Below are 17,082 nucleotides of genomic sequence, written 5' to 3' on the forward strand. Positions count from 1 at the left end.
CTGTCTGAAAATTCATGATTAAGCAAGGAACTCCTTCGGTTACATTTGATTTCAGAGGAGCTAACATGAAGTACTGTTTTGCTTTCCAAATGAAGATGAACTCGAATTTTAACATTAACTTTTTTTATGGTTTAATTTGGTTCAATGGCATTTCTTTCCCGACAAAAGAAACATTTCCAAATGGACCTACACTGTATTTCACGGTCCAATTAGGTTCAACTTTTCGACAACCAAAACAAACCGTGAAATCAAGTAATGTTTGTGGGAACTTTTAAGTTCATGAAATCTGTAACAAATAGCACATATAAAGAAAAAAATCATCCATCATTTGTTTCGGTTGGAGTCAAAAAAATGATTTGATTTAGTTTGATTACAATTTTGGTCGAATTAAGGTTATAAAGATCCGGTCAAGTTCGACATCCATCAAAGTTGAATTAAACCTCGATTATGGTTACCCTCTGCCTCAAACAGAAGGATCCTAAAGGTATTATGCATTTGCACACGATATAGAACATTCTTTTGTTGTTTCTTTTTTTTTTTTTTTTTGGTCGAATTGTTTCTTATTGGAAAGGTCTTCATCAAATGAAACAAGCTTTGGGCATAAGCTAATAAGTGCACAGAGGACGACACAAGGCAAGATAATTTGGTTTATTATTAAGTATGAAACACTTGAAACATATAAAAATATGTCAATTATGTAATATCGAAACATATATTTTTCAATTTCTTAGTTCAGATTTTATTGTAATGTGCTTCACAAACATGTAATTATATTCAAGGAAGTGCGACACTCAGTATATTATCAACCAACTAGAATTAATTTGCCCAATTTACACTAAAATGAAATTTGAATTATAGAGATAATTTTCAAACTAAAACAACCAAGATTTTAGTTATCATAATTAATTAAAGTAATTTAATTCATTTCAAAAACTGTTAATAGTACTCGACTCGTAACTAAGAATTCTTGTTCCACGATCATCAAGTTTTCTATGATTTATAACCTTCAACATAACAAGAATAGAAAACAATGCAGTATGATATGATATTAGGATTTAAATTAAAACTGATTAAGAAAAATTCAAGCTTGCGGATGTTATTCTTAAAACATCCTGTTATAAAAAAATTGATTTATTTTCTGTATTTATTCCGAGTTTAGGTTTTACTTATGAAATTATCATTTATTCCCGTGTTATTATTTTCATTTCTCAAATCAAAAGGAGTCGAGGGCTTCCCTCTTTCCATTCGCCCGAACTCGAAAAGAGGAGAAGCGTCGCCGGAGCCGAAGCTCGCCGGCGAGAACTCAAGGGAAGTCTCGTCGCTCCTGCTCGCCGGCTCTTCAGCACGCACACCCTTTCCGGCGCAAGGATGACCGAAGAAGAAGGAGAAGAAGGGCAGCAGCAGCAGCATCGACTGACCCCGCCCGACGAACCTGCGGAGGCCGCTCAGCAGGACTACTCGTGGCCCTCGATTCGGTTCGACGTCCCTCCTCAGAGAACCTACCATTTCCACAAGCAGTTCGCAACTGACCAGAAGCCGAACAACTTTCTTAAGGGCGCCAAATGGTGCGTAAATTTTTCGTTTTCCTATGATGGGTTCTTGGTTCTTCCTGTTCTGAGTAGGGGTGTGGCTTTGGGAGCGATGATTTGCTTGTTTTTCTTTTTGGGTTTTCGTCAGGTCGCCTGATGGGACTTGCCTTCTCAGTAGTTCGGAGGACAATACCCTTCGTGTGTTCGCCTTGTAAGTTTGTTTTGGGGAGTGCTTGCTGGTTTTTCTGTTCCTTCCTATGTCTTATTAGATCACGAGATGTTGCGTTGTTTGGTGGTGCTTTGATTGGACCGTGTCCTGATCAGACCAGAGTACGGGGGCGAGGACAGCGCGAATGCGAGCTCGTCAAATCTTGATGAAGGTACATGGTTCACAAGGCATTTTGTGGTCATTCAGGATATCTGTTTGTTTCTGTGTGTTCGAATAGCTTGAAAGATGTTAGCTTTAGGACTGCTGAGACTGTCTGCGAGAAATATCTATGACTAAACATTCGCAAATTGAGATAATGGGCGGTCTATGTCTCATGCAGTTCTCTTTAATTGCAGATTCCTTTGCAGCGAATCTTGTTGTGACGGAAGGGGAATCGGTTTATGATTTCTGTTGGTACCCTTACATGTCTGCTACAGGTCTTCTTGTTACATTTTACTCTTCTTTTACTTATCATGGTTATATTTTCTTCTATGGTTATTTCTCTTCTGGTAATTAGCCACCGCTAGAATTGAGTATGGAACCTTTTCATATTGCAGACCCAGTAAGCTGTGTATTCGCATCAACGACTCGTGATCATCCAATTCATGTCTGGGATGCTACTACTGGACAGGTCAGAATTGTTCAGTTTAGAGGTTTCAAGAACACTGGGGGACTTAATTGAAGCCATATAATCGTTTAGGGTTATACTGAAGACGTGGAGCCTGAGCTTATTTGACATCTTAGACATGCTTTGTAGCAATTGTCTGCATACCTTTTAGCTTCTTCTTTACAATTTTCTTCGTGCAACTTCGTTTTGAATGATCTTGGAAAATAGAGGAAATTTTATTGACTCCTACACTTGATATTGCAGCTACGTTGCACTTACAGGGCTTATGATGGTGTGGATGAAATTACAGCGGCATTTTCGATTGCATTCAATCCTGCAGGGAACAAGTAAGGCTAACATCCAATTTTGAAGACTCTTAAATTCCCTCATGTCAACGATCCACTCTAATTCCCCTTGAAAGTTTCGTTTGAAATTTTACGTTACTTTACCTTCTACTGTTGAAAGAAATCAGCATTTGGTGGTTTTGGTTATGCTCTGCTACCTGGATTTCAGAATGTTGGTGTTTGGTTGCTTAGTGGTTTTTGTGGTTATCATAAATAATTTAGTTTGTTGGAGCTAATCTCTTCACGTAGGGCTTGTAACGTTTTAAGTCTATTAAACTTTCAATCTACATCCTCTGTTCATGTATAGGATCTTTGCTGGATATAACAAATCCATAAGAGTGTTTGACGTACATCGCCCTGGTAGAGATTTTGAGAGCCACTCAACGCTTCAAGGAAATAAAGAAGGTCAAACAGGTGTGTTATTGTGTTTGTCCTGTTTTAGCTATTACTAGAGATTTGTTTAACAAGTTAAATAAAAGAGGGTTTCAAAAACTACAATCAAGATGAATTGAGTATTTCATCTTCAAAGGATTGCAGTTGGTTGTAAGGCTGGCTCGTTCTATTTATTTTGCCATGAGGCTTATGCGCTATGCATGTAAAGGGAACTAGCAGATCTCCTAAATGCCCTGTATTTCCGTGTTTATTGTATAGTTATACAAGATAATATTGAGATCACAAGTTAAAAAGGAGGAATTGAGTATCTCATTCTCTATTGCTTTTGTGCAGGTATTATCTCTGCCATTGCTTTCTCTCCAACCCATACTGGAATGCTGGCAACTGGTTCCTACAGCCAGACTACTGCAATCTACAGAGAAGATAACATGGAACTCTTGTACATCTTACATGGTCAACAAGGTGGGGTTACCCATGTAAGTGCTTGATATTGGATTTCCTTGATGTGATTGTTTTTCTCAAGAAATTATAGGTGATAAGCTTGCAATTACAGGTGTTATTTTCAAAAGATGGAAACTACTTGTATACTGGAGGACGAAAGGTAGAATGCTCTATACTTTCTCTTTTCCTTTTCTTGGAAAATAAATATGATCATTACTAAAAGATATCCCTTTATGATGTCTTGGACTTGCTTGACCGTTCTTTTGTTTTTATACAGGGTAATATGATTTAAGGTTTCCTCTTTTAAGCAAAGTCTATAAGATTGGGTATACCCATATAAAAAGGCAGATATAAAATACAATCGCAAAGGACAAGATAAACAAAAAAAGATTTTCCCTTAGGTGAAAGGGAATGACTTTGGGTGTGAATTGGGGTGCGAATTGTGGCAAAAGGAGAGAGGGGGGGAGGTGAGGGGGGTGATGATCCTTCCCTGTTCTTTCTAGACAGAGTGATCTAATAAGGAATGAGGCACTTGTTGCTAATCAGTAATGTTGTCTAACATGAATAAAGGTTGTAAGATACTTATTTTGTTTTGATTGTACCTCCTTGTTCCCTTGTGTTTGAGTTTTGACATTTTGGATGTGTGTTAATTGGCGAAGCCAGTTAAGATAGGAGAACATATATAATCGTATATCTAGTCACTCTCTGGATAGAACACACAAATAATTTTCGTATCAATTCTGTCTTTATCCTGTGATTAAACGCCATCCAAGTTCTCAAGAAGGTATGAAAACAATTTGGGATGAACTTAACATCCAGGAATCGTGGGTAAACATTAGTTATGCATTTTTTACTTTGGGCGATCTGTTTCTGACAATGTCTCTTCTTAAATTTCTACGTAGGACCCTTTTATTATGTGCTGGGATGTTCGCAAGGCTGTTGATGTTGTCTACAAGTGAGTATTGTTTCTTGTGATAGCAAAAGCTTCTCTTTAAGTTGAACTGAATAACATATTTTTACTGCAATGTTAAGTCATTAGATGTGAAAGTAGAATATTTCCTGCTAAATATGCCTACCTAAGGCACAGTTTTTTCTCTCAAGTAATTGCTTTTTCTACTGTGAATTTTGTTTGAATCATCGAAGTGACTTTTTTTTGTCCTCAATCGTGCATATAGGTTGTATCGATCATCTGAAGATACCAACCAGCGGATATACTTTGATGTTGACCCTCTAGGGCGACATCTTGGTACAGGTGGTCAGGTATCATGCTGGTTTTACATTTATGGTGAACTATTTCGTCAATTGTCTACTCTTTCTAACAGTCTTTGCCTTCAGGATGGTCTCGTTCATATATATGATCTCCAAACTGGGCAGTGGACTTCAGGCTTTCAGGCTGCATCAGGTCTGATGCTTTGGAAATCGAGAGATTCCTGTCCACTTACGCGTAAATGTTAAATTCTATCTGATTGCCTGATAACTAACTTTTCCTTGTCTTCCATGACTCTGCAGATACAGTAAATGGTTTCTCTTTCCACCCATTTCTGCCAATGGCCGCTTCTTCTTCAGGGCACCGAAGATTTGAAGTTCCTGAGGACGATGATGCAGAATTTCATTTAAGGGGTATCATAGATGTCCACCTTTTGCGGTTAAAGCTTTACAGCATATTTCACTTCGCCTGATTGAATGACTTGGTGACTGTGCTAATTCAATCAAAAGATTGGGCCCCTATAATCCTCTGTTGGGTTATTTCTTGTTTTGTTTCTTCATTTTTTTTGTCTTTCTCCCAAGTCCTTCTGGAGGGTCTTCTAGGGCCTAGCGTTTGCTACTTTTGTGTGGAAAAGATAGGATTATGAAGTTTTTGTTGCCAGTTTCTGCAGCCAGTCCTTTCTGCTTTTCTTTTATAATGTGCTTGGATCAAATTGTTCCGTGTTTTATTAGATGGATTACAGTAGATATCTTCATAGCGTAAGCCGTATATGTGCATGCACTCTGTTTTGATCACCTCAGCAGTACACTGTTGCCATTGGTTTACATCATATTCTCCTCTCTTTTGCAGGTGATGAGAATTGTGTCTCCATCTGGGGCTTTGCTTACGATTCTGCAACTAACGGCATCGATGGTGGAGATGGCAGTGCTGGTCTTGATGGCACATCACATGAAGAACAGCAGCAGAATCCTGAGTGATTTTTTCTGAATGTGTCTATTCATATCGTGGCTGTTACTGATCAAAGCACGTTGAATGATTGATGGCGAGGCAAATCCGTTAATCTGCACTGATCTAGCATTGTCGATCTCACGCCTTTCCTGACCAGTTCTTGTGATTGGCACTTGGCTTTGGGCAGATGCACGGACTAGAGTTTGAGTTTGTCTCAGTCGCAGTTCGATTTGCTGTAGGTAATGCGTATGATGGATTGGTGAAACGATAAATCTTGTTAATGGAAAGAGTACTTGGTAGGAGTTTGGACAGGATAGTTGTAATTCTTTATTCCTGAAAAGCATGGAGCGCTTCATGGAATGATTTCATGCATATATTGATTCTTAAGAGTGAGCATAGTTCTAGAGTAGAATTTGGAACTTGAGAATTAGAGCAATGGGAATCTATCCATTTCCAAGTTTCAAGGTATGTAAGAAGAGTTTTAGGTTTTAAAAATTAAGAAGTAGGTTTTAAGTTTTAAATTGATGGAACCTAGAATCTGTAACTTAGAATTTGAAACAAGTTTTTGTATTTTTCTTGGTCTATCTTCATGCAATCTTGCAATATTTTATGACATTCGATGATGATTGTATAATTTGAAACTACTTATCTAAGCTTTTATTTTACGATGAAGACTTTTATTTTGTTAATGTTTTATATATTTCCACAGTCTTGAAGTATTAAATGGTGTTAGATGATTATATAATTTGGAACTACTTGTCTCACCTTTCATTTTATGATGAAATTTTATATTTAATTAATATTTCATATTTTTCATGTGTTTAAATATAAGTTATAATTAAAAGTGATAATTCATTACGATTGCCAATTAATAATACAGGTGGAACTTGGGTAAGCTTTGCAATTTATGATAGTTTCAAGTTTCAATGGACTAGATTTCATGTTACAAAAAATGAGGAATCAATTTCATCATCCGTGTCGTATGCGTTTTTTTTTATGGATATGATTTTTGACCATCGGAGACTACGAGGGGAAGCATCACGTCTTGTCACGTGACGTGTAGTTGGGTCCCACTTGACAAGTGGAGTAATGAAATGCATTGACTCGGGCTACACACATGTCGATGATCGGCGACTGGATTGAGATAAATCTCATGTTGAACTCAAGGAATATCCTGAAATTTATTATTTTAAATGTTTGCTGTGGATATTAAACTTCCCAAAAACTCAATTAAATAGGAAATAGCGGTCTGTCTGTTTTCAAAAAATGGAATAATTGAAATATATATTTTTAATTAATCATTTATATCGCTTAAACTAATTAATCAAGAAAGAGTATGTTCATTTTCATTAATAATTTATAATTAAAAAATATTCGTCGTTTAATTAATCTTTTCAGCCATATAAAATATCATTTAAAAAATATATTTTTCAACTTTTTTTTTTTTACACGAAACCAAAAAAGAAAAACATTTTCTTGGCTCGTGGGTCCCACCCCGTTTGGGAATCCTTTCATATACCCCAATGACACTTTTCCCTTTCGTCCCTTCTCTCTTTTGCCCAAAGAGTCTATTTTAATGATTAGGTTATAGCTTTCAAGTGGAACTTATAAAAAACTTAGAAACAACCTAGAACCACTCACTCTATTGATTCTCACTTCATGGGGCAAAGTACATGCATCGAATAATTAGCCAATTTCAGTATCGGTGATATATGAGTTTTTTAATGGATATGATTTTGGACCACCGGATGACTATGAGGGAAAGGATCACGTCTTGTCGTTGACTTGGGCTACACATATGTTGATAAGTGAATTGAGGTAAATTTCAGGTGGAACTTAAGGAATATCCTAGAATATATTATTGGCCGATGTTAAAAGTACCCATTACTTTAAATATTCGATGTGGATACTAAACTTTCCAAAACTCAATTAAATTGAAATTAGCGGTCTATCTATTTTTCGAAAAATGGATAATTGATATATATATATTTTAATTAATCACTTATATCGCTTCAACAAATTAATCTACAAAGAGTATGTTCATTTTCGTTAATAATTTATAAATTAAAAAAAAATCGTCGTTTATTTATTTATTCGGCCATATAAACGACTTACTTATTTTTCACGAAACCGAAAAAAGAAAAACATTTTCTTGGCTCGTGGGTCCCACTCCGTTCGGAATCCCTCTATATACACCAATGACACTTTTACCCTTCTTCCCTTCTCTCTCTCTCTCTCTCTTTCTCTCGCCGGAACTGGTTCAGCTCCGGACTCGGGGTGGCGAAATGGCTTCCCTGAAGCGCGAACCTCCCGGCGAAGACTACTTCGACCCGAACCCCAAGAGGACGAGGCACGGCGGCGCCGCCTCGGAGCCGGAGCACCACCACCGCACCCGCCGCCGCCACGTGGCGCTCAACCCCGCCGACTGCAACTTAGGTAACCCGCCCTTTTTCCCCGTCTTTTTTCCCACGTCTCTTCGCGCCTTTCCGTCGATCGCCTCGGCTTCTCTAGAGTGTTCTCTCTCCTCTCTTTCTCGCTGCTCGTTCGTTCTCCGACCGTCTGTACGGGTTGAGCCTCGGAGGGACGATCGCGGCGCGTCGTGCTTTCGTTCGGTTCGAGAATTGCGCGCGCCGGGGGTTCGGTGGAGCGTGCGATCGTGCGTCCGCTTGGCCGTCTCGATGTCGTATCGATCGCGACGGCCGGCCGTGGCTCGTGCCGTGGCGCGGCCGGGAAGGCGCGGAGCGGAATTCGATCGAACAGTACTGTGGAGTGGCGTCTGGTTTGATTCCTTAATTTCCGGTGGCGGTGAGATGGAATCGCGAGAAATGTGCTTTTCTTGCGAAGGGATGGTTTGGAATGGCATCCATGGTTATGGTCTTCCGAGTCGAGATTGTTTTCCTTAATTTTGGCGGTGAGATGGATTTGCAGGCATCCATGGTTATATGGTCTTGTCACTGGCGTAATTGTTTTGTTTCAGGGAAAAAAAAAGGAAGGAAGGAGGAGGAGGAGGAGGATTGGTGATGTGGGAAGTGACCTTTGTTGCCTCGTGTTGTGGCGCACGTTTTGAATGTTTTTGTCTAAGTTTTTTCTCATTCATTCAAGGATGATATTAGGCATGGTTGTAGAAAAACACGCAATGGAAATGCGTACCCCTTATGTATATCTGTTACTTTGTGCTCTTTCTTCAAGTTTTTCTGTGCTGAGTATCGAGCGAATCATCGGTTGCATATGTTGAGAGGTCTGAACTCGTTCTTGCTTTGCTAATTGAAGTGACGGTGCGACCGCGTATTCCTTTGTGCAGATTTCAATGTGGAAGGCAATGGGCTTCAAGGATCTGCACTTCATGAGAAAGGGTTTGCTTATTGCTGGTCTGGTGCGCGCGCTAATGCTGGAATAATCAGGGGAAATACTGTTTTGGCTGCAAAGTCATCTCAACTCAACCAGTTGAAATGGAAGACACCCCCCATGACAAACGACATCTTTGCCGTGTTGGTGTGTCGACTGGGGATGAACCGGTGGGAAGCCTTGGAGAAAGCTGCTGCAGCTTTGGATATGGAGGGACTGGGAAATTTTCAACTGCCAATGACTTTTTGGATTACAGTGAAAAATTTGGAATTGGTGATATGATTGTCTGTGCTGTTGATCTTGAGAGTGGGCCCCTGGCATCCCTAGGTTTCTCAAAGAATGGGAAGTGGCTGGGAGTTGCAAAGCAGTTTGATGCCAGTGGGATGGGTCTTGGAGTGGATGCTGCAGCAAGTAATTTACCGTGGAGATCAGCGCTCTTTCCGCACATACTATTGAAGAATGTTGAAGTGGAGATGCACTTTAGTCTTGACGATGGGTTGGTTCCCCAAGATGGTTTTAAGCCTTGGGCTTGTGCATTTGAGGATCAGAAGGCCATTCTAGGCCCTGCTTTCTCTGATATTAGCTGCTGTGAAGTGATCATGATGGTGGGATTGCCAGCTTCTGGAAAAACTACTTGGGCTGAGAAATGGATCAAAGAACACCCTGAGAAGCGATATGTGTTGCTTGGAACCAACCTTGTTTTGGATCAAATGAAGGTATGACTTTGTTCTCTTGCATTTCTAGGCTCTTGGGGTTGCCTTTATGCTCATTTCTATCGCCTATCTGTTGAATCTTGGCACAGGTTCCTGGGCTCCTGCGTAAGGGAAACTATGGTGAAAGATTTGATCGTCTAATGGACCGGGCAACTGACATATTTAATATCCTACTGACAAGGGCTGCAAGGACAGCTAGGAATTACATACTTGATCAGACAAATGTCTACAAAGGTGCACGTAAACGCAAACTAAAGCCCTTTGCATCTTTTCAAAAGGTGCCTATCTTCTGCTTTAAATTTTATGTAAAAATATACTAAGTTGCTGATTCTTTCAACCAAAAAAATAAAAAATAAAAGTTGCTGATTGTATATCCATATGATGTGCTTTTCCCCCTCAGATTGCTGTAGTGGTATTTCCAAAACCAGAAGAACTGAAAATGCGCTCTCAAAAGAGATTCAGAGAAATGGGGAAGGAGGTACCTGCCGAAGCAGTGAATCAAATGTTGGGTATTACACTAGCTTGTTTTATTTGATCCCTTGTTCATTATCATTTCCTTTTCAATGTATCGTCCCAATTTCTCCTGGTATCTAAATTCGATTACTTCTGGCAGCCAATTTTGCTTTGCCCACCAGTGCGGATATGCGTGGATCAGGAGAGTACTTTGATCAGGTGATTCTCCTGGTGTTGATTGGTTATTTTTAACTTAGTCAATTGTTGTGTGACTAATTTTTGGTTTTTTTGCTAGGTCATGTTTGCAGAACTGGACCAAGTGGAGTCACAGAGGCATTTGGATGAGATGAAGCAATCTCTTGCCTGTCCTTCCAATTTGAATGTGAAGAATGATTTTTCACCTTATCCACATGGGACTGCTGCAGGATCTTATCCTTTGCCACAAAAGGAGCACATCCCATCAGGTTTAGGCTTCTCTTTTCCTTGAATTAAGAATATATTGGTTCATATGGCTGCCAAGTTGTCTCAACTCAGCCAGTTGAGAATATAATGGTTCATAGTGAACCTTTCTCTGATGATGTCATATCTTATTGGTTTTTCAGTGAGTGGAGGACACTGGATGGACTCTTGTGTAGCTTCCCCTCTGTTGAACCCCAGCTACCAAGTCCTGAATCGAGTAAGCATATGTTTCGTGTGTTTTTGGCCTTTCTTTGATAAAGTGTACTTGCATTAGAAGTTCAAGAGGTCAGATCTGTACTTTTGAATTTCACAGATATTTTTTTTCACAGGTGAATAAAATTCTCTTCTTTTTCTTTGGTATAATATCTTTGCTCTGGTCAAATGAATTCATATGCATTTGCGGAGAAATGCTCCCTTTTTGTTGTCCAGTCTTATGCGAACTATATAATGAACCTCATATTCAAATTGTGTTATCTTAATTAAAATAATTGAACACTTGATAATGTGGAAGCTGTGGCCTCAGTTGGATTCATATCAAGCCCATCAGCAGTATAATGTGCCTGGAGCACTTGCCGCTCCTGGAAGTTGTCAAAGAAGTTTCTACCCTGCCAGTGATTATGGTTATCCTAGTACATCAAGTGCCACTACCAATGTTGGTTCAAACTGTTACCCGATCCATGGAGTGGATAACTCCTACAGCAGGTCAAACATGGTGTACAACAGCATGCACGGTGTCCCCACTGATGCATTGTACCAGGGCAGTGTCAGGCCTTTCTTAAATGGAGGTGAAAGGGCCTCTTCAGTACCATATTTTACTTCTGGTGCTCCTTTCAATGTCAGTGGGAATCCCAGAGGTTTTCCAGGAACTCTAAGAGGATCCACATTGATGGAGGATCCGTCGCGGCAGCATGGTAATTAGAACTGATCAACTCATCATTAATTTGCGCAGTTGGAAGCATAGTTTCCTTTGTTGCATTTTATCTCAGGTTTATGAGCTTGGGATGTCACCCAACCGTGCACATTCCATGAATTTATTCAGAGTTTTCTTAATCTAGATTGATGCCTCATATAATTGTACTTAACAGTTTTATGCATGAAACTTCAGGCGCACAGTATGCTGCTCCAAATCCAGGAACTCTGTACAGGAATTCGTCTGCTGACATGCCGCCTCCAACTGGGCAAGCCCCGCCCTACCAGAGGCACTATTGACTGCTTACTGCGCGTATTCTTGCTACCAACACGAGAAGCTATGTTGTTGTTGTGAAAGGTTTCAAATGTTGTAAATACGGTATACACGCACTGGGAACTGAAGGCATTCCGTGGAGCATCATACAGTCGTTGAAGCCAATGAACTTGGTGTCATATTTCTTCTCCCATGATCTTGTAATTGCTTCACTCTTCTTTTGGCGACTTACATGTTTGACTTCAGGCTGCATTTGGGGAGGCTGCTTCTCTCCATTCGACAAATTAGTAAAGAATGTTAGTGGAATGATGTGGTGCTATTCAACATGTCTCGAGTTATGTTGTTACCAATTTCTAGACTATTTTTGATGCGTAGATGCATGATTGGTCTTCAATGCTTTATTCAGCAATGGATGAAGATCGGAATGATCCTTGGAATGATGATGTTAGATTCATCAGTTGTTTATACACATCTAAAAGAGAAATTTATCTTGTGATGCGCTGCTGTTGAGATGAAAAAGTTCTATATAACCTATAAACTCAGGACCAGATGTACTAACGTTGCATAAACCTGTCGGTTTCAGGGTGAATGACCTACTCTCATTATAGTCGGTTCCTCGTAATAGAAATCAGGAACCGAACCTGATCCCGACTTGAAAATATCTAATGCCTCGTGTAGAAATGATCTGTTCATTCTTCTATGGATGGAACAGGGACTTCATTCAAAATACCTACCAGAGGATTGACTGAACTACTTACAGACTAATTTTTTGTGGAGCATATTGAGAGCAATGAGGAGCACATTGGACAATACTCGAAGCACCTTTTCTAATGCAAACCCATCATAAAACAGCTTTCCATCTCCTTAGAAGTCAAGCTAAAAGATTCAGTGGTTGACCCACCATTTAGGAAAAAAAAAATGGAATTACAATTTTAGCAAATCATTCACATGAAAGTTGGGAGATTCACATGAAAGATGGGAGAAGCCATAAAGCTGGTTACCTTGCGTGCTATGGCTGTTGCTCTCTTTGAGCCTTTTTTGCTGTTTCGTTCGCCTTTTCAAATGGGACTGACTTACCGACCAAAACCTAAAAAGGGGACTGACTTTTCCTCAAAGGTGACACCATAACCATAACACTGCACGAACTGTCCGTGTTGGTACATTCCAACTAGCTAGCTCTCATGTCAATTATTCATTTCTGCGGTGCTCCAATGCATTCGTGGTCAAAATCAGTTCGGCATGATCTTCTGTAGCTATCGAGGTTGATTTACTGGAGCTTAGACGTTGTTCGATCTGTAACCTTTATCCATTTATCTTGCAATGTAAATGAAAACAAAAAAGCCTATTCTCCCATAATATGTAAAGTTTGCTGGTGTTTTTGGTTACTTTGCACGTGGACCGACTCTTGGACACTTGTTCATCTGAGTCAGGCGAGCAAACAAGGGACATCACCACTGAGTTAATGACAGATTTTGGGAAATTCAACATAAATTGAGGCTTCGTCCTTCTCGTGAAAAACAGATGATTTGACAAAATATTTTTAAAAAATGATTGCTGGTATGGTTTGAATTTTTTTTTTTTTTTTTTGATTTGAAATAATTATTAATGAAAATTATCTCACTATCAACAAAAAATTTATGTCCACATATTTTCACGAATGATGAATTTTTTTTTTCGTCCATTTTTGTAAACAATATAAATGATTATTTTTAGGAAAATGTCTTTCAAATTATTCATTTCCTATGAAATAAACATACTCCAAATGTAAGCTATATAGATGTATATGACACGGATTTGTACACTATGTTAAAATTTTTCCATCTAAGCACATAGATCTCATGACATACAAGAAATTCAAATGTATGGAAAGTACCTATTACATACTTATTGGGTTACTTATCATTTAGCTCATCATGTTACTTATTGCATCTTTTCTTATCACATAATCTATCTCATTCTTGACCTAGATTTGCTCAGCTCTTCAAGGGAAAAAGAACATACATATATCTAAATAACTCCAATATAAATTCCAAAATGTTAGGAACTGGTTTTTTCAGGGAAATTTCCCAATCAATTCTAGATTTATTATACGGATACTAAGTCATTTCAATAATTTTAAATTTTGTCAATTTAGTACCAATTTTTTACTCGAAATTTTAGTATAATCATTCTTACTAATTTTCGTCGGAAATTGCTCATGTGAAGGTGTGCCACATAGAAAAATCGGCAAGGAATTGACAGCTATGTTAGCTTTTCCATATAATAGATCTAGAATTGATCGGATAACTTTTCCCGGCTTTTATTCATATCTACAAGAGGATAAGAAAGTTGAGATTTGAATATGAGACTGAACGATTAAAGTAGATGATGTGCTTGCCCTAACGAAGAGATGCTTTTCTTAAATGACAGCATGAGAACTGTCTGCAATCAATGGATTGACGCAACAGGACAAGAAGAGGTGGTGGCAATGGGGCACGAGCTGTTCAAATTTCAAAGCGGACACGACAGCCTCCACAGGGAATAGAAAGCGATACCTGTGAAAGACTGAAAATCCCCACCCACTCATCCTTGAAATATCACAAGACAAGACCCGATGTCACAGAAAAAAAGCTAAGGAAAAGTCTTTTTTTGATGCCTTTAAGACTAAACCGAAGCGAAAAAAGCTAAGGACATGAACGGATGGCCTCAAAAAAGATTGATGGGCGTGATTCTAGTAAAGCATGATGGTGGCCTGGAAACCAATCCACCCTCCACTACAAATTGTCCATCACATGCCCTATATTCCCAACATGGCTTGCTAACCATATTCTTGTTTTTATTTATTTTTTATTATTATTATGGTAAAATGAAGTATTGAACAGATGATCTATACTACAGTGATCTCTCTAGGTGAGTATTTACATTGACAATATTACTCACAATGCATCACACACAAGAATAATCCCGCATCAAAGGGGGTGCCGAAATGATCTCGAAAGTACATTGGATCTACATATAAAAAAGTATGTTTGTGGTCCACATGCTCTAAGAAATGTCCAATTTTAGTCCTTATACTTGTCGGGCATATTATTTTTTTAAACAAAACTTAATTTCTTTCATCACATTATAATCAAAATTTTACAGGATTGACAAATTGAAACCACATACGGATTGATAACTCCTACATTTGTAAGTTTGCCCAATATGATTGGAAGTGTTGTTGAGATAAATGCCGCCATCGTATGCAAGTTTTTACCATCAATATGATGTGGAGTTGCTGAGATCTTTATATCCCTAAAGCAGACCTAGATATGTCTATGTGAATCTATACTGAAAATGCGGATATTAAATTATGGCTCATGTTGGAATTAATCTTGTTGACGCTATATAGAATGGGTTCACTCGTAAACTTAGGAATTACCAATTAATATTATTTTCTCTTCAAATCGTCATTTTCATAAGATTCTGATAAATGTGTGACGAAAGAAAATATGTTCTAAGAACTAATCGTATAACTAAACAAAGTACAAGAACTAAAAAAAGGAACATTCTCAAAAGTACGCAATTGAAATTGCAAATTTTTTTAGAAACTTGTACATAGATATCCCTTATGGTGATTTGCTCGTGTTAACTCGATATATTCCGTCTAGGGACCAAAATTCAAAATTCACGTCAACAAAACGAGGATGAGTTTTATAATTTCCTCAAGTATTTCATACAAATAATATTGGAGGCACTATTTCCGCACCATACATGATCACATCTACTTTTATTTACACTAAAAAGATAAAAAATTTCACTTTCAATTTAAAGTGATGGCCTTGCTCTTTCTTTTCTGTATTTGTTCTTGTTCTATTTATGATAGATACCATAAGTAAGTATACCACATGTTTTGCTTTTTATCGTATTAAAGAAAAGTGCATTCTCAAATGTTTCTATAACGTTTTATGTACTCTATGTAAAATCATCTGACTAATGTTAGGGAAAAAAAGGCATTATTTGATATACTGTAAAACTGAAAAGTCTCTTTTTCATCATTAGTCTTACAACAACTTATTTATTTTTTATCCCTCTTATCTCAAAAGCTCACTATTGTGGTGAACTTTTTTTTTTTTCATTGGACAAGTCTCTTTATTTATTGCATCAAAGAATTTATTTATTTTCATTATTAAACTAGCGAGGTGCCTTTATACAAAGCATGTAATATGATAGAGGAATATATATGAATACACTAAAAATATTATGTACAATGAGATGTCTTGATATTTTCTATAAACAGTTCATAAATTATATTAATTTTTCTCAATTCAAAATAATGATATTTCACGGTCATTTTCACGAAGAAGAAGAAGAAGAAGAAGAAGAAGAGAATCTTACTTTATGCAATGTTTTGATTTCCTTAAATTTCATCTACTTAACAATTTATCCATAAATACAATGGACAATATGAAAAGGAACTAGAACTTTGAGAAATTTCTCTTTCTGACAAAACAAATTTATATGGAAACAATATCTAACAATAATAAAAACTAGTGCCTTCAATACACATGGAAAATCCACAACAAACAAAAATTAAATACATGAAATTCTTAATTATGGTAAGTGGATCCTACATAGATGTACCAAAAAAAAAAAACTATAAGAAAAAGCAAAGCAGACAAATTGCAAATAAATGACAAAGGGCGGTTTTGTTATTTTGGTAAAAATCGGGTGGATTCAGCCATACAAAGGTGGAAATAGAGCTGTCCACAGCTATCAATTTAAATTGCAATCGAAGGACAAAGGGCGATTTTGTTTTTTGTTTTTGTTTTTGATATTAATTGGGTGGATTTAATCATATATAAGTGGAAATAGCGTCGTCCGTAGTTATCAATTTAAATTGCAATTAGATGACATAGGGAAATTTCGTCTTCTTTGGTAACAACAAAGTGGATTTAGTTATACAGGGATAGAGACAACGTCGCCCAGAGTCACTGATTTAAATTGCAATCGAATGACGGTGGGCGATTTTATCTTTTCAGTAAAAATTAGGCAAGATTTAATCATATAGGGAATGAAATTAGGGTCGCCCCTACTTAAACGAGTCAATAATACAAGTCAAAAGAGATAAACCCTTGGTCAACCCTGGTAAATTTCACAGTGAAAAAGTGTACTTAGATCCCTCTCTCTCTCTCTCTAAATTCATGCCTGTTGCGTCCTCGAAACCCCGAACGTCTTCCCCAAAATCCCTGCAAAAAAAAAACCCATCTCCATCTCCATCTCCTCTCTCTCTC

At 37.9% G+C, this 17,082-nt stretch overlaps 2 protein-coding genes across 3 annotated transcripts; both read left to right on the top strand.

Annotated features, from left to right (window-relative positions):
• Positions 1 to 1,215: 1,215 nt before the first annotated feature.
• Positions 1,216 to 5,887, top strand: LOC104445525 (telomerase Cajal body protein 1). The gene is made up of 14 exons (XM_039312118.1): positions 1,216 to 1,565; positions 1,678 to 1,740; positions 1,854 to 1,909; positions 2,094 to 2,174; positions 2,295 to 2,368; positions 2,609 to 2,691; positions 2,996 to 3,102; positions 3,415 to 3,557; positions 3,635 to 3,682; positions 4,425 to 4,477; positions 4,698 to 4,782; positions 4,858 to 4,924; positions 5,032 to 5,142; positions 5,579 to 5,887. The coding sequence occupies exons 1-14, from the start codon at positions 1,369 to 1,371 to the stop codon at positions 5,704 to 5,706; spliced, it is 1,296 nt and encodes a 431-aa protein (XP_039168052.1). The 5' UTR covers positions 1,216 to 1,368; the 3' UTR covers positions 5,707 to 5,887.
• A 2,018-nt stretch (positions 5,888 to 7,905) lies between these two features.
• Positions 7,906 to 12,210, top strand: LOC104445524 (heterogeneous nuclear ribonucleoprotein U-like protein 1). 2 transcript variants are annotated; one of them, XM_039313151.1, is made up of 9 exons: positions 7,906 to 8,113; positions 8,979 to 9,738; positions 9,825 to 10,013; positions 10,136 to 10,244; positions 10,349 to 10,407; positions 10,484 to 10,652; positions 10,791 to 10,864; positions 11,159 to 11,558; positions 11,753 to 12,210. In XM_039313151.1, exons 2-9 carry the CDS (start codon positions 9,127 to 9,129, stop codon positions 11,854 to 11,856), a joined length of 1,716 nt encoding a protein of 571 aa, XP_039169085.1. In that variant the 5' UTR covers positions 7,906 to 8,113; positions 8,979 to 9,126; the 3' UTR covers positions 11,857 to 12,210. The 2 variants fall into 2 exon arrangements, with proteins under 2 accessions (XP_039169085.1, XP_039169086.1); XM_039313152.1 differs by having other exon boundaries at positions 11,171 to 11,558.
• The last annotated feature ends 4,872 nt before the right edge of the window (positions 12,211 to 17,082 follow it).

The sequence above is a fragment of the Eucalyptus grandis genome, chromosome 5 (genome assembly GCF_016545825.1).
Source record: "Eucalyptus grandis isolate ANBG69807.140 chromosome 5, ASM1654582v1, whole genome shotgun sequence".
In the NCBI taxonomy this organism is placed as follows: Eukaryota; Viridiplantae; Streptophyta; class Magnoliopsida; order Myrtales; family Myrtaceae; genus Eucalyptus; species Eucalyptus grandis.